This window comes from Salvelinus sp. IW2-2015, linkage group LG18, assembly GCF_002910315.2.
Source record: "Salvelinus sp. IW2-2015 linkage group LG18, ASM291031v2, whole genome shotgun sequence".
NCBI lineage: Eukaryota > Metazoa > Chordata > Actinopteri > Salmoniformes > Salmonidae > Salvelinus > Salvelinus sp. IW2-2015.
In genome coordinates, this window is record NC_036858.1 from 43,438,653 (window position 1) to 43,456,792 (window position 18,140).

General features: G+C 40.3%; 2 protein-coding genes across 3 annotated transcripts; both read right to left on the reverse strand.

Moving 5' to 3' along the window:
- Positions 1–1,664: 1,664 nt before the first annotated feature.
- On the reverse strand, positions 1,665–4,848 carry LOC111977429 (cytochrome P450 26A1-like). The gene is made up of 7 exons (XM_024006844.2): positions 4,561–4,848; positions 4,101–4,325; positions 3,670–3,951; positions 3,404–3,553; positions 3,186–3,320; positions 2,691–2,843; positions 1,665–2,438 (listed from the first exon to the last, which is right to left on the reverse strand). Exons 1-7 carry the CDS (start codon positions 4,747–4,749, stop codon positions 2,085–2,087), a joined length of 1,488 nt encoding a protein of 495 aa, XP_023862612.1. The 5' UTR covers positions 4,750–4,848; the 3' UTR covers positions 1,665–2,084.
- A 1,363-nt stretch (positions 4,849–6,211) lies between these two features.
- On the reverse strand, positions 6,212–12,082 carry LOC111978601 (cytochrome P450 26B1-like). 2 transcript variants are annotated; one of them, XM_024008736.2, is made up of 7 exons: positions 11,858–12,082; positions 11,010–11,264; positions 10,326–10,550; positions 9,688–9,963; positions 9,152–9,307; positions 8,480–8,923; positions 6,212–7,839 (listed from the first exon to the last, which is right to left on the reverse strand). In XM_024008736.2, exons 2-7 carry the CDS (start codon positions 11,211–11,213, stop codon positions 7,492–7,494), a joined length of 1,653 nt encoding a protein of 550 aa, XP_023864504.1. In that variant the 5' UTR covers positions 11,214–11,264; positions 11,858–12,082; the 3' UTR covers positions 6,212–7,491. The 2 variants fall into 2 exon arrangements, with proteins under 2 accessions (XP_023864504.1, XP_023864505.1); XM_024008737.2 differs by having other exon boundaries at positions 11,848–12,082.
- Positions 12,083–18,140: the final 6,058 nt, after the last annotated feature.

Sequence of the window (18,140 nt, forward strand, 5' to 3'; positions counted from 1 at the left end):
GTTTATGGTTCATTGAACAAGCATGGGAAACAGTGTTTAAACCCTTTACAATGAAGATCTGTGAAGTTATTTGGATTTTTACGAATTATCTTTGAAAGACAGGGTTCTGAAAAAGGGACGTTTCTTTTTTTGCTGAGTTTACATGATGAGTCCTCTATCTATCTCTGTGACAACAGGCACAACTCCGATATTTAATGTTCTATATAAATTTGACGAAATTACACATGCGTCCACTTATATCAGTGAATTTGTAAGAAGCTAACCACTAAGAAACTTCTATTCAATCAAATAAGCCTCATGTAGCAAATTAGCAATTACAATTTGTGTTAACCAAATTTAAACTCATTGACCATACAAAAATTCCTCACTTCGTGGGCTTATTTTAGTGGACAGATTTTAGGCAGAGTAAAACCTCTCGCCTTTTCCTCTCTGCTACCACTCATTTCACAAATCGTTGTCCCTTATTGCTTTCAAAGTGTCTTTGAACCGAAGCCCACACGAGTGGAGAGCAAGAGTTCTAAGAGAGCATGAACATACTTGTTTGCGGTGTGACTTTTATTGGCCAATAAAGCCTTTTACAGAAGATGAAATTCAAATGGGAAATGCATGAAATATCGCTATTAACCTTCTTGCTGACAATTGTTTTCTTTTTCTTTACTGATCAGCAAACTATTTGAACAGGCAGATGAAAGGCCACCCCAACCTCATCACTATAACCTCAGGGCCCTTTTCTTATCACTGAACTCTCCTTGACCCTGAGCCGTCCTCTGAAAAGCCTCTCCCTCTTGATTATAAATAATACCAATGGGCTGCTAATAGGTAATCTGATTGAGAGTTAGGTGGACTGATATGGTTCAACGAGGGGGCAAGAGTGCACCAGACATGCAAATTACATTATAAGTGTTTTCATCCACCCTGGTACAAAGTGAAAAGTCACATTTTTACCCACACGAGGAGAAGCAAGCGGGGGAAGGTATCTGTTTAAGTGATATTTACCTTTTCCTTGTCTTTTCATTCCCACTATTTTGCCACACTTGCCCTATTTACAGCCTGGTTCAGCCTATTAGCTATGTGTGTGTGTGTGTGTGTGTGTGTGTGTGTGTGTGTGTGTGTGTGTGTGTGTGTGTGTGTGTGTGTGTGTGTGGTTTGTGGTGGTGTGGTGGTGTGTTTGTGTGTGTGGTGTGTGTGCGCGTGCGTGCTGGCTTGACTACAGTGCATTCGGCTTGACTGTGCAGCCTCGCAGGGTAGTTATGATGGTCTAATCATGGTCAGAGAGGAACAAATCAATAAATCAAGTATATSCAAACCATTTAAAGAACATCTTGAGATCACAAAAATACTTTAAATAAACGTTGAGGGATAAATATTTACTAGTATTTTAAGACTCACCATTCAGGCTTCCCATGAAGTCACATGCCTATCCTCTCCACACTCATCTGGAGGGTCTAACATCCTGTCCCTCTGTGTCGCCTTTGGATTCCAATTCATCACCGTTGACATTGTCTAACGTCATTTGGGGTCTTATTATGCGTAAGTGTAATAGTTATTGTACCATGGAGTGAATGTACACTGACGTGTGCTAGAAGAATGGGCATACAACTAGATCCATAGTGTGATACAATAACAGGAAGTGGTGCCAATAACTGCACATGTATATTTCTTCAAGCAATTGAACCAACAATGATTTATTTGGGGATGGAGGAACATTTGACATGAAAACATTGAGCTCTGACAATGTGGAAAAATTGAAATGGTTTTGATTTAGACAGATTTAAAAGTGAAAAATCCACTATTCATAATAATAGTACATTTATTTTATTGAAAACATTCCAAATGCAACAATACAGTTAAGCTGCATGAAAATTATCAAGTACAGATGAAAAACAATTACATTTCAAAATATACATAAAATTATGTCTCAAAACTATCGAAGTGCATCAACCTGAAGTGCTTCTAAAAATGTTGCTTTTACAATGCTAGTGGGGTTTACATAAATATCTCTATTACAAAATATATGTAATATACATGATACGTCTATCTTAAATATTAACAAGTGTATTTACATAAATGTGAATTTTTCACTATCAGTTGTTCTGGATACATTTGTCACCATATCTGCTGAACTTTGTGGGCAGATTGTCCACTGGATAAACGGTTGGGCCTGTTTTCATTGTCGGGGGTCCGTTTAACAGAGTCCAGTCACATCTGGTGACCACCTCGACCAGGAACACCTTTAGTACAACTTTAGCAAACTCTTTACCCACACATGTCCTCGCACCACCCCCAAATGGGATGTAKCCGAACCGGGAGGAGTCATCTGGTGACTTGTCCAAGAACCTCTCTGGCTGAAACTCCTCCTTGTTCATAAGTGTATCCAGCACATCGTGTGTGTCACAGATGCTGTAGATGACTTTCCAACCCTTGGGAATCTGGTATCCCTGAGGAAACACACTTTAGGTTGTTAGGTGGGGTGGGTATGGCAATGACTTCCAACAATTTTCTTCCAATCATTATACATAGAGCTGCTACCATGTTGTAATGATATATTTGTAGAAAAACGCATATACTATAACAGTACATGGTTTCCATTTTGTGGCTCTCAAAACACAATCAATTATGCCTCCTTTAAACTTTTAGCCTAAAATCTTGTGTAAATGTAATTTCAGATGCTACAACATAGGTTTACTTACATTGAGCTCAAATGTCTTCAGTGCCACACGGAAGCCACCAGGGACAGGAGGGTTTATACGGAGAGTTTCTTTGATGACACAGCTGGTGTACTTCAACTGTTCCAACAACTCAATACTCAGTGGTTTGTCCTCAGATTGGGCTCCCAACAAATGCTGGAAAAATATGTATATATTATAAACACATAGATAGGGGGACATAAATCTCACAAGTGAGATGTACAGCAAATTCAATCAATTAAATATAGCCCTAGATTTGGAAGAATATAATTTATAAATACTTTAATGAGAGTTGTGTCTAATCTTAATCTCATCATAACCCAAAAAAGATGGGCCTCCATTGACTATTCTTTTGTTGTCATGGAAGACTTTGTAAACAAATGATTTATGGTTTCAAATCATGTTAAATAAATGTTGTGCCATGTCATTGGCATAACAAGAATCAAGTGCCATATACAATGTTGTCGTGTTGTCTTTTGATGATAGAGTGATACCAACCTTCTCCTGAAGCTCATGGCGCATTTTACGCATGACATGTGCATGCAGCCCGAGAAACATCACCAGAGAGGTCGCAGTGCTCGCTGTCGTCTCGTGGCCACCGAATAGCAATTCTGTGGCAGACTCTTTTATCTCCTGAGGGAAACAAATAAAGAACGGTTCATGGAGTAATTGACAGTGTATAGAATCAAATTGCTAAATGAAAGGCATCTGGTTACCTCCATGCTTAGTCGCTCCTCGTTCCTCTCTCCATTCTCAATCAATAACTGCAGAGCATCTTTATAGTTATTGTTGTTATCAATATTGGACAGCTTATTTTTGATGTTTTGCTCTATCTTTGAGTGGATGATGTTGCGTGCTCTCAGACCCTAAATTGAATGGTGAAAAATATCGGTCAAAAATTTTGCGCGCACACTGGAGCCCCATGTGATGCAGGCCAGGGCTGTTTTAATCAATCAATCTTATKATTTGACAGACAACTTACCCGGTACAAGCCGCTGAAAGGAACATCGATTGGTAGGGAGAAAAGGTTATTTATCATTTCTTTGAACGCTTCCACTAATTCCAGCTCGTCGGTCTTTGTTTGCTCGGGCTCGAAGCCAAGCAGGATCCTCATTGCGATGCGGAACATGAGGCGCTTCATCTCTGGGTACACTAGCACACAAGAGTCGCTTTGCAGCCAGCTATGCACTGCGCATCTCACCTCCTCCCGGATCACAGGAATATACTCTTTCAGGGCTTCTCCAGAAAAGGCTTTCATGATCGCCTGTAGGCAAACAGGAGAGAGCGCTTTAAGGGCACGTTATAAGGACACCGCTGTGAAAAGGCAAGGTAAATTACAATTTTGTTTTTCATCGTAAGCATAAACCATGAGCTTCCTACACAGACATGTAGGTTACTCTACGTATTTCCTACCTTTTTCTTGCTCTTGTGGAGCGCGCCATGCGCATTGGAGAGGGCGTGCGACCCGAGAATGAGTCGCACTGATGCTGGCCACTGAGCCGCGACCAATTTGTGTTCGGACATCAGAATCTGTTTCACATGTTCTGAACCCATTACCCGCACCGTGGGACTCCCAAAGAGATGCGTCTTATAAATATATCCATATTTCTGCCGTTTTATTTTTAGGAATTTTCTTCTCTAGAAATATAAATAAGAAGAATAATGGATGAATTGATACTGTAAATGTCATTCATACAAATGGCTTGAATTAGGCTACATAACAATCTTTCAATTTATTCAATAGCATACTGTTTTCTGGTAGGACATTTGAGCCTGATGCATAACCCTAACAATAACTAATCAATAGCAGCCTGATGCACACTGCAAATATAGGGAGGAACTGCGTTTTCAGTTTGTTTCCATCATCAGTTACCTGTAGGACCATCTGAAGCGTCTCGCCAAGGAAGGGCAGTCCCATGGTACCCGGAGGAAGAGGACTCTGACAGGTTGGATCACTTCCACTAATGACGTACATTTCCCACAGTTTCATCGCGGTCACGATCAGGAGGAGTGGGAGCAGGAGAGTGCAAAGACATGTTACGAATAACGTGTAGAAACTCATCTCGAGGAGAAGTGTACGGGTGGACTGCAGGAGTGGACTGGTATGTCTCACCCTCCATTCTGCGCTTTTATACGCCCGTTTCCCCCCAACTATTTGCCCCATCTTACCTTGGGTCAGACAAATTAGTTCACTCAGAGTTCATATTTAATTGTGCAGCTCTTGCTCGCGCGCCCCGTGCTCCGCCCACAGCGGACAGGCCCGAATGTTTAACCATTTCTTGGGTGCGCATAGGCTACCACCTATACAGTAGCCCCACAACAGAATGCAAGCCTTTGGCTTTGAAAATGACCTCTTCGGCTACCCAATTATCGTGTTCTTAATTTACAGCGTGCACGCATCACTGTAGTTGTGTTAGGGTCTACATAGTATGAGACTAATCGGGCTTGATTACTTTAGAAAATGTATTATACTTCCCATGAAGAGGACACCCAGGCTTGACGCATGCGTCAGTAGGCTATGAGAAGCGTTGCTTCTGTGTTCACTGTGTATGCATATCAATGCATTGTGTTATATTTTTCAAACGGCAATGAATTAATGTTTTGTATTTAGTTTAGGCTACACAATGGGCTTACAGTTAATTAATATATTACTTTGAAATGGTGATGCCATCTAACACTRTACACATCACCATCCTCTTTGGACCCTCTGTTTAAAACCCATGACCGCAGCGCGATTCCAACAGAGGTGGGGGCAGTGACGCTCTATCCCATTCCCATGCGCTGACCTGCATGTGACCTACAACACGGACGGTGACATCCGTGTGAACTCCGGCGCCAAAATGTCGCCAAGTTCACTGTCCATCAAATAACGAGTTACAGGGCCCTATAACACACATAATTAGAGAGGGGTTCGCGTCATTACAGTCTTACAGTCATCTATTCTGTCTATCATGACAATCAAATTGAGGTCATAATTATACCATCTCTCAATCTAGGCCAAATGAGATCAGGATTTCATACAGGTTTTCCAATGTCTGAATTAACCCATAGGGAATATAGCCTACAATTTAGCATAATTTAAACCTTTTTGAAGATAATTTGAAAAGGGTAATTTTACTCTGTTTGTTTTAACTTGGTTAAATTGTGTTTGTGTGTGGGGGGGGGGGGGGGGGTAAATAATTTCCGTAATCTATAGAGGAAATTCAGATAGTGAGCTATTGGTTTACCATTCTTTGCTGTGAAAATGATGCTGTGAAATAGCATTGGTGTTGTGATCACAGCCTGTGAAGTGCAGCTAACAAAGCCGTCAACTAAATTGAGGGTCAATAGGGCAAAGTTAACTGGTTCACTAAAGGGTCACACTGCCATCCGAGTTCACTCTGAAGGTGTAATCTCTTGCAGGTTCAGTTCATCTTCGGGGGCGGAGCCTGTCAGATGATATGCAAATCTTCCTTTTGGTTATGGAATTTATTGTTATGAGTTGGTGAACGAAAACAGACCCAATTAAGAATAAGACTTTACACTTTACGCTAACAATTGACTATATTTCGGCATATCCAATTAAAAACATACAATATTTCATGAAAGATTGAATAGGTTATACTGTGGTAATACTGGCACACTTTCAAATGTCATATGATTAAAACCTTAACCATTTTATCTATGAACAAGTTCATATTTTTCTTTTAATAGAACGGGAATCTATTAATTGTGGTTAACATGATGGCAACAATTGCACATTTTGTCATGGTGGAATTTCCTATCCAATGGCAAAAATACACCTTTTTGCAATTGAATCTTTACATCGTTCTATAGATAATACGAGCAATACACAAAACAATACACATATTGAATCAATAGGACAAATACTGTATATACACACTCCGTAAAGGAGAAAAAGTGCTATCTCCTTCCATGAATCCATCTTAATTAACTGAGTCATTTCACAGCGCCTCCATTATGCTTCAACATCAACAAGCGATTATTTATAAAGATGACACATGTAATAATAATTGGTTATATTCTCTAGGTAACGTTATATAATTGCATTTTGATGTATAGCCTCTAAATAATCGAATAAAAGCTTCAGGCCTATATGGTTTGTTTTAACGGTCTATGCTTTACATTAGTTAATGTCTTATGATATCTAAATAACTAGGTCTATTCATAATTATTCCATCTTAACACAGACTTAGCCGAAATGTTCTATAAATAAAGCTTATTTGTACTACTTCATTTTATACACACATAACATAGCCTACTGTTGGCCTATATCTCATTTATATCTACTCACATAGGCCTACTGCACATAAACACATACATTTTGAAGGTATTTCTAAATGTTTTTCGTGGAGACCAAGTGCAAGATCTGTAAGACAGTTTCGCATTATAGACGGACATTATAGACGCACATCCTGAGCACAGATAATGTTTGTTCTGAGAAGAAAGCCCTACTCGTCCATTATATATTGCATTAGGGTGCTTAAAAATGATATATAATCTTTCGATTTGCTATGTTATAAAGTGAGCGCCCGGATGTCCGTGAACAATAGCAAAAGTTTCCCGTAACCTTTCCCAGTGGGTGAAAAAAGGCGATCTTGGCGATAAGCAGGTCATCGAAGGTCACTGGCACCATGCCTTGCTTCCACTCTTCAATGACCACCATGTTTCTACCATTTCCACGATATTCGGAACGAAGAGGAAAGGTTTCTTGACTATGTATTCTGATTTAATAACTTAATATTGCAATTGCGAAAAGTTCATGAGCTTAATGTCTTTAATAACACAATTACTTATCTAAACTCTATCGGAGTAGGCTATCGTAATTGAAATGCACATGCAGTCCATTGACGGGATGGACTATTGGCACCGTCTGCATCTTGGGGAATGTATCCGTGGCGAGGGTCCATTTGCACGTGCCAATCACCTCAACGGCCAGGGTTTTTAATATAATTTGGGCAAGTTCCTTTCCGACACAACTCCTTATTCCGCCACCAAATGGAACGTAATTAAAGCGCCCAGTCTTGCTCTCTTCACGCTCGGAACCGAAGCGGTCTGGGTCGAAGATCTCAGGGCTCTGGAACACTGCAGCTGTCTCATGTGTGTCTCGGATGCTGTACATCACACTCCATCCTTTAGGGATCTGGTAGCCCTTGGAAGAGAGCCAAAACAAAAATTCAAACTTCAACACAATCCTGACAAGATAAAAAGTCGCTATTGGCAAGTGAAACCTCTTTATGGTCAGATTTAATGCTCGTTGACGTTCTGAAATGTTAAGGCAGTATCATCTGTATCTCACAACATATCACATAGACGATAAACATAAATCAATTGTAAGTTAATCAGTATTAATCAAGTTTTAATAACCGACTAGAATACATCTCATTGTATCCATCCTTGGGCAAATGGCCTAATAGAGGATATCCAGACGGCTTCAAAGTTATTTCCGCTTTTAACCGAGTGATCTCAGTTCCAGTTCACTCTATCCCTCATCTCAAATCATAGCCTACGTGAATCTATTGGTAACTTTATGGAGCAATGATTGGGAGATGCACTTGAACGCACACGCATTGTGGTCAATTGAAAACTCACCCAATTAAAATACTGAAATAGCGTTGTATATGCTTTCGAATTATGGTTTATGTTCTAGCCAGTTGAGGGACTAATTTCCCGACATCACAGTAGATCGAATGTATTATAATGGTGTGTGGCCTGTTCATGGGGTTTATCTAAGGTCAGCTTCCATAGTGCGCATCCGCCGTGCTCAAGAAGCTCGCGTARGATATACTTACGTCCAATTCGAATGTTTGCAGCACTGTCCTGTATCCTCCAGATACRGGCGGGAGAAACCGCAGCACCTCCTTGACGACACAGTCAATGTAACGGAGCTGGCTCAGTTTCTCCATAGTTAAGCAAGGGATATGAGACCGAGAACACGGTGCCTCTTCGTTTTCATCCGGTGCGCAATGAAAAGTCCCGCTCCCATTCATCAAGGGGGTGGTCTCTGCGTCCAGAGGCCGATGTTCCCCTTGTTCGACCGCAAGAGGACATTTCAGACCATTTTCTTTTCCGGAGCAGCCCTGGGCGCTGTGTGCGTCGTAGCCGAGACCCTCTGACTCCAGCTCTATCTGGGCTTTCTCCACCACAGCGGGGTGCCGCAGGAGCTGAAGAATAAGCGAAGTGGAAGCACTGGCCGTAGTTGAGTGAGCAGCAAATATTAACTCCACCGCGGTTTCCTAGACACCAGAGACAGAACACAATTAACKTTTTATTTAGGCTACAACATTGGGCATTTGCTTTGGTGATCCAAAGTAAATAATTGGTTATTTCAAAATACTAGGCTATAAACTTCCAAATAAGACTATACAATGGAAAATGTGGGATGTTGTGTATTACATGTATATAGCCAAAGCAGAATGGATAAACAGAAAAAGACTGGGCTGTTTTTTTAAACTATAATTTACCTTCAACTCCTGCATGCTCAGTTCATGTCCGTTTTCCTTGGCACTGCTCAACATGTAATCGAAAGCGTCATAGTACTCCTCAGACTGTTGTTTCTGCATTTTCTCCTCTATGATTTTCTGCATGCACGTATGAAGGATTTCCCTGGCTTTAATTCCCTGAGAAGAAAACATAAATCCGCATAGTCTTATCGATATTTAGCTGCCTTGATGGGATATTTCCATCCAGTGTTTGACATTCTATTATATGTATAATTGCCCATTCGGTTGTAATAATACATTTGGATGTGCAAGTTTTTTGTTTTCCATGCAAGTTATTAACTAAAGCAAAATAGTTCGTCATGCCACACCATACAATATGACTTAGGCTACAATTGTTTTTTGATAACATGTAAAGATATTGATAATACATAAGAGTTATCATTTCGGGGTTATCATTTCTCTGCATTATCCAAACCTTTTAACAAATATTAAAACATAAATAACATATGCGAATAATTTTACAGCATTATAACATTGTTGGCTATAGGCCTACTCACTTTGCGGAGGCCACTCATAGGTGCGTCAATTGGTAATGAGAAGAGGTTGTTCATGAGTTGCTCAAAGATCTTAGACAGGTATACTATGCGTTTTTCCTCCATCTTCAGTCCCAACAAGACTCTGACTGCAATGCGAAATGTGAGAGATTTGGCTGCGACGTAAACATCCACTGGGCCAGGCTCCGAGCACCACTTTGCAATTTCAGACTTGACAATATCTTGCAAGCGGGGTAGGTAAGTCTCCAAGGCCCCGCGGCTAAACACTTTTGCTAAGATCTTAAAGGAAAGGAAAGCATAATAAAAAGTTAGCACCTGGTTGGTACAAGGTACTCCAGACAACAATTGAATAATACTTGAAACGAAATTAATTATGCCTATACTTATCTATTTATTACCTATGCTCTATGTAAAAACTCAATAACAACAGCAGGAAATTAAATGCATATTTTATTGCCTTGATTTCTCTCTCTGGCAAGTAATAGGCCTATCCGGCATTTCCTTTGAAGATGCGTTCAGTTTGCAGGCCTAGAAGATGACCATACCTCACCAAGTTGTCTCCGGTAGACTATACGCTTATGAGACATTTTGATGTAATCGATTTTACTAATCGTTTTTACTAATCTTCTTTTCATCCTTACTTTTCTCTTCTTCTTGTGTAGCTCTCCGATAGAGTTGACCAGGGTGTTTGGTCCCAGGATAATCCGGGTGCTCTGGGGCCACTGCGTACAGACCAAGTTGTGTTCTCCAAGCAAGATTTTACGGATGTTTTCTGCACCAGTTACCCGGATAACAGGCTTTCCTAAAAGGTGAGTTTTAAAAACGTTGCCATGCTTCTCTCTCCTGGAGATGTGGAAGTTGGATCCCTGTCATAAAACACAAACACACACAAAAGCTGTAAAGGGGGTGTTCATTTCACGTGTACTATAGAGGGCGCGTAGCCTTATGGCTATACCCGTGCCTCTTAGTTTACGCCCAGTCTGGAAGCAGAATGCATTCCTACAGGAAAGCGGTGTGGAAGTGAAGTGAAAACGTCTGTTTTCACCGCAAGAATGAATTACATGCGCTCATCAAGTCCACACATGTATAGTTCCATGGACACATTATCTAGGCCTACTGAACTGAGATCCAATGTTTTTTTTAAATAAGTTGTGTACTGTTTTTTTGTTTACATAATCTTTTAATTACACTAATTGCATGAGATAAAGCAACCTTTTTGAACACAAACCAAATTCTTTAGCTCAACACATGCATGGTGACATACGTCGCGTAAAGGCCTATAGCCTATCTTAGAACGCTAGTAAAAAACGCAACACTCCTCATACCTGAAACAGCCAGTGGAAAGTTTCTCCCACCAGCGGCCAGCCCATGGATCCATTGGGTAGCGGGAACTTGCACTCCTTGTCCCGCATAATGGTCCACCTGAAAGTCCACAGTTGCCTGGAGACGGCAAGCAGGATCAGGGCGGAGAGCACAGACATGAGCGCTGTGAGCAGCGCTGACAAGTGACTGAGCTCCAGAAGGAACATTTCCAAACATCCACGTGCTACTGTGCAAACTCTGACGCGTGCTTCTTTTCTCTGTCCAGGAGAGAGAAAACATTTCATTGGAAACAAACAAAAAAACGTTCATAGAGCTTTTAGGTTGAAATTGTTTCTAATGCAACTTATTTCACTTGTAAGATGTCAGACACATATTTATATGGCAAGCCTGGTTTCTGATAATTATGCAGAATAAATGGTTGAAATAAGCTTAACGAAATTAAATAGGCTAAACGATATTAAATCTACTGGAACTCTCCTTCATTCCGCCTCCATTTACTTCCCCTTGAATGAAGAGAAACGGACAAGTATTCCAAAAACTTTTACAGGTTACATGCGCCGGCTTGTCTATTTATGTGCGTTTATACAGTCCAGGGGGCTCAATAACCCCAAGGCGTCCCGCGTTTACAGTGCATGGTAGGTAATAAATCAGACAAAAGCGGGGGGATAAATTCACATTGATTGAAATACAGTACAGTTGGCCAACGCATCCAAGGCGGATGCTGACTAAGAATAATAGTTTATACCTTTAAAAAAGTAGCCTAGATTAAAAGTGTTTGAAGCGTGAGAAAACACCAAAACACCACATAAAACAACTCGAATATTGAAGAAGGGCATGTACCTCGTCTTACCTCGTCTTAAATGTAGAACCAAGTCGCTGACAGCAGCGAGAAACTCCAAACGTTTTCCTCCACAATGTATGGTTTGCACTGCGCTTTATAAATATTTGAACACTACATGATCCACCTTCGCAGATGACGTATAACGTTGTTTTGAATATCTAAAGAGCTTGACACATCGCCAGGATTGGAGAAAAGTTTGTGATCATATAGCACTCGGAGATTGAGTGAGCGCGAGCGGGGCGTCTTTGAAAGAGCGTGTAGGGTATGTGGATCGAATGGCAGCGGATTGAGGAGACAGGTAACCAACCAATCGCTGAAATCCCTCAGTTTGACTGACTCTTCAGTTCACATAGACCAGTCCTCAATAGGTATGGACATGGTGCAATGCCTCTGTATTGCCTGCGTGAAAAATAATAGATTTAGGCCAACACATTAACAATAACCTGAACGAGTTGTCATACTTTCAAGATGAATTAAACCTGCAAAATCATATAACTATTTATCCGAGAAAAAATATTGCCTATTTACATTTTCTATAACTTAATCTAACGGGAGTAAATTATCCCAAATCTAGGTTTCGGGATGATTTGTCCTGTAACTTTACGCAGTTGAATTTCTTCCTATTTAATGGTCAAATCACAGACCAAAAGTGTTAAGTTAAAGGCACAATTGACCATTTTAGATACTATATWAAAAAAAATCTAAATAAATGTCAATATAAAACATATTAAATTTCCATAAAAACTTTGGAGAACGCTTTAGGCGCGGTTGAGTTAACATTCTTCTGATTATAAATGGGTTTCCTCTCATATTCACTGTTGATGAGTGATGGCTGGGTGGAAGCGTTCCCCAGAGATGCCGATCACCCGGTTACCTCAGTTCTTCCAGGTGTGTTCCTTTTCCATTCACGGAAAAGAAGGAACACCTGTTGCACAGTTTGGATTGGAGGCCAAATTCGCCACCTGAATGGTAAAACAAAGTATTTCAATACAAGAGGGTAGCCTAAAGTCTCATCATTTTAATTGCAAATATTTGTATCTAGTGAAAGAAATCGAAAAAAAAAGGATAAATGATGAAATGATAAAATAGATATATGCGTTGCAAAAAATTCTGTCATGTGTTTTTTATTGTGAGATGAAAATTGTGATTTTATCTTCAGGGGGATTTTAAGTATAATTTCAGACTTTGGCTTCACATTGTAAACAGTTAATTATCCAACGTTGTCACTCTCTACGATAATTTGGTGTGTTATGACCAATTCTAGCTAAATCTATATGGCCGATGAACATGTTTGGACACTTTTTTGTATAGCCAACAAGGGTCACGTAATTTTCACCATTAGGACCTGTTAAGTACCAATAAACTATTAACAGTTAGCCTTAATAACGGATGTTGTAACAGTTATATTAACCATTTCCCAATTTTTCTCATAAGCCTGTTATACACCCTATGTGGAGGGCACCAGTAGAAGGATGCACTATTAACACATTTTCATTGAGCCTTCTATGGCGAAAGCTATGTCATAGTGCGTATGTGCCACTTAAAGTGGTGCTGACAACGTTTTAACTACTTTGCAGATATTAAAAAAACAGACAATCATAATATCAGTAAAAAATATCAAATTCCCAGTTTATGCAAAACACGACTTTATTACTGGTTTTACAAATAGGTTCCCGTTGACTCAAAATTCCATGACATAGAGTAAGACTAATTAATTTAAATTGTGAAATTATGGCCTGGGGTGTCATTTAAATGTTTTTATTTCCATGGAAATTTCCTGCCATCCACTATAGGGCAACGCTAACACCTTTTACCATCTATTTGTCTCAAGGTTGGGGTTGAGGGTGCTATGGCTCTGATGATCGCAGGTTTAATCCCAATGCCAGGCACTTGTTTTAACCCTATCCTAAACCTTAACCCTTACCTTAACAATTTTCAATTAGTACCCAACCTTAACCGTTAGTTCAATTCGGTTCTTTTTGTTTTAACTGTTGCACGGTTTGACTGACAGCTAACATATGGGAAAATAATGTATGGCGTAATTAAAACGGCAACACAGTCCATAATCTACACTGTAAAAAGGCAAATTTAACCAATTGCTTAATCAGCGTTGTTCTGTGAGTTGAGTGGCCTCATTATCATATTTCCCAGTATGCTCTATTGCTGGTTTATTTTTTAGAATTGTTTGTTTCAATACCTGTGTTTTTGCATGTACATTGATTGGTTGTATAATCTTATCCTACACAAACATAAATTACATTTTTCTAAACTAATCCAATTTGTTAGTAGTTGGACTTCTTACAGTTTATATGATTTGGGTGTTCTCAATAATCAATCTTCCCTACCCCAGCAGTCATCAAAGCAGGTTGTGAGTGATTAAAAGTTCAAATTGTTGGATATCCTTTCACATCACTTTGCAAGCCAGCAAAATGGGATTTGCAGGCTTGATGTTGCCTGTAAACCAGGAGTTTCAGACCACTGCCTTAGGTGTAACTAAGCCCTCCAAGAAAGGCATTATGATACATGTAATGTATTGTCATAAAGAGTTACATTTTACACTGGGAAATATGCAAATAAGGTAGAATCAATTCTCAAGTTGAATTGTATGTTCACTCAACCTAAAATTCTAAGTTTAGCGGACGTACATTTTAACTTAATAACATATGTTTGTTCAGTTATATACCCAAATGTTGAGCAAACTCACAATCCTATTGTAGCTGGTTGCTTTACAATTGTACATTGAATCAACATATATCTTTTTTACAGTGTACAGACAGCACCACAGACGGCTCCACCCGCCGTAATTAAAACGGCCAGCCATGTCATATCTCTGTTGCTGCAGTTACTGTGAGGGCAGACGATTCTTCGGAGCTTGTGATGGACTCGGCTTGGACTTCTCCTCCTTTCATCTCTCAGTGGAGATTTTACTACCACTGCTTCGTACCCTCTCTTCCCTCAGTGGGCGTTTGGTCATGGATCAGCTTGTGTTTGAAATGCTGCAGAGGATTCACACATATTATAGCCTTCCTCATCATGTTGGGTTGTAGTGATTACCTGCCCATAACCTAGCCCACACCCTCCTCCTGCTCTGATGTTGATGAAACTCCTGCAAGTCTGCACGCAATGTCACAACAGGGATGTCATTATGCTGTGTGTGATCATAGGTCTTCACAGAGAAGGGGGTCAGTGAAGTGACAACAGGCTTGTCATGGTAATAACAGCATGACGAGGTCATGGCTACTGTGTAATGTAATCAGCATGCTAAGCCACACAGTGCCGTTTCACATATGATTCATACTTCCAGCTTAATGCCGCTTCTACATGGAAAGTCCCAAAGTGATTGAGAGGCGAGTCCCATCCCTATGCTCCCTGGTGCCCTGTGCACTACAGTGGGCTACTGCTCTATCAGAGAGATATGTGGAGGAGCCCCCCCCCCCCCCCCCCCCCCAGAGTGGGAGGCAGCAGGTAAACAGACAGGGCTTGCCAGTAGTTATTTGGATTTAGACTAATCTCTCCCATGGGGCAGAATACTTGCCTGAGACGCAGCAGCAGCTCCCCTCCCCTCCTCTCCTCTCACTGCCACTATAACCGAGCTGTCATACGACTCCACTACTAAAGCCAGGTCAGAGGTCTGTTCACTGATTGATTTGATAACTAAGTCAATCTTTACATAATGATGGCATCACATACCAACTTATTGGGATGGAAACCACTTCCCATGATTGACTTAGTTATCAAATCAATCAGTGAACAGACCTCGGCCCTGGCTTTAGTAGGAGTCAAAATGGTGAAACAAATAAAATAGTGAGGCAAGGTGGACCTGCTAGACAAGCAAATCTCTGCAGTGTCTTGGGAGAAAGCTATAACAGCGATCAGAGTGTAGTCACTGTGACCCAGTCTCACTTTGAAGTGTGAGAGACAACAACTCAGGCAACTCAGGGGAAGGGAGGGTAAGGGAGAGAGAGTGGGGGTAGAGACATTCCCTTGTCTAGATATTTACCAAATGCCATTATTAATTTTAACAGCCGAGACAGGGAATACCAAAGCAGAAGCTGTCAGCTATGGCTGTGGGAGACAAGTAGGAACTTGTTAGACATGTGGAGGGAGCTTTTCATCCAGACAAGAACACAACGCTCAATATTAGGATGACAAATGAATGTGTAAAATAAATGTTTCACCACCAACATCATCTCAAAAGGGGATTTATAAAACAATATTTGATTCCTTACTGTAGTTTATAAGGCTATTACAATGATTGATAAACCTTATTGTTCTTTTTTTTAAATCTAATGATGATTATGCCCCAACACAAAAGGATGTCAAGAATAAATTATACTTTATATTATTTCTACCAATATAACATCAGAGTATGGTTAATAAATGACATTTGTGTGTTTTTTGTTATAGAAAAGAGATTTGTGTAAAACACATTTGTGACCCAGAGGATGCCTGTGGTAGCAAAAGTACTTCTAAAACGCCTTGAATTAATTTGCTAAACACTGTGCTGAAAACTCTGGGTCAAGAGGGGGAGTATTTGATAGAAATGTTATTTGGAAGAACTCCAATCTTTTGGTCAATTCGTCCAGAAATTGGAGTTGTAGGGGAGTTGAGGTAAATGTCCAATCCCCTTTGAGCATTGCAAAATTGGAGGTTATGATTCGTGGTGTAAACCTTAATAGACTATATGGTGAATAAAAAAGGCAGCTATTTCTGTCAAAAATATAATTAACAGTGCAAAAGAAAACAGTTGACCCCATCCTTTTGTTGTTTCTATATTCTTCTGTTGCTATATTAAACATGCTCTGGGACACATGTCAAGCTTATTCCACGGAGGTCCAAGTTTCTGTGGGTTTTGCTCCTCCCTTGTACTTGATTGATGAATTAAGATCACTGATTAGTTAGGAACTCCCCTCACCTGGTTGTTTAGGTCTTATTAATTGGACACACATTGAAAGGAGAAACCAATAACCAGCAGACACTCAGCCCTCCATGGAATGAGTTTGACACCCCTGCCCTAGTACCGTCAAATTTTTATCTGGACCTTGAAGCCAGTTCCACTTTTTTTTTCATTCTTCCCCTCTAATTAGGGACTGATTTAGACCTGGGACACCGGTTGGGTGCAATTAGTTATCAGATAGAACAGAAAACAAGGACTACTCTGGACCACGTAGGGTAAGATTTGAATACTCCTGCTCTAGGATATGTAATTCAAATTTCGATGCTTATTACCAAAACTTATTTGATTGTTAATTACACGCCCCCCCCCATGGACAAGTTCTCTCGAATGGAGCTTTTTAATTAAAATTTATTCATCAAGTTAGACAGAGTGAGAATAAGTTCAAAGGGGGTGAGATGTCCCGTGATCGCACAGAGAGGTAGAATAAAGAGAATGTGCTTTCATTTGGAGGATTGTGTATGTCTGTCATGTCACATAAGTTCACATGATAAATGCCATTTCACAGATGCTTTTACCCTAATCAACTGACAGTCATTTGTTATATGGGTGGCCCCAGCAGGAACCGAACCGACACACTTGTCGTTGCAAGCATCCACTCTACCGACTGAGCCACTTAGGTTAGAGTCATTAAAACTAGTTTTTCAACCACTCCACAAATGTCTTGTTAACAAACTATAGTTTTGGCAAGTCGGTTAGGACATGTACTTTGTGCATGACACAAGTCATTTTTCCAACAATTGTTTAAAGACAGATTATTTCACTTATAATTCACTGTATCACAATTCCAGTGGGTCAGAAGTTAACATACACTAAGTTGACTGTGCCTTTAAACAGATTGGAAAATTCCCCAAAATTATGTCATGGCTTTAGAAGCTTCTGATAGGCTAATTGACATCATTTGAGTCAATTGAAGGTGTACCTGTGGATGTATTTCAAGGCCTACCTTCAAACTCAGTGCCTCTTTGCTTGACATCATCGGAAAATCAAAAGAAATCAGACCTCAGGAAAAAAATTGTAGACATCCACAAGTCTGGTTCATCCTTGGGAGCAATTTCCAAACGCCTGAAGGTACCAAGTTCATCTGTACAAACAATAGTACGCAAGTATAAACACCATGGGACCACGCAGCCGTCATACTCCAAAACCGCCATAAAAAAGCCAGACTACGGTTTGCAACTGCACATGGGGACAAAGATTGTACTTTTTGAAAAATGTCCTCTGGTCTGATGAAACAAAAAATAGAACTGTTTGGCCATAATGACCATCGTTATGTTTGGAGGAAAAAGGGGGAGGCTTGTAAGCCGAAGAACACCATCCCAACCGTGAAGCACGGGG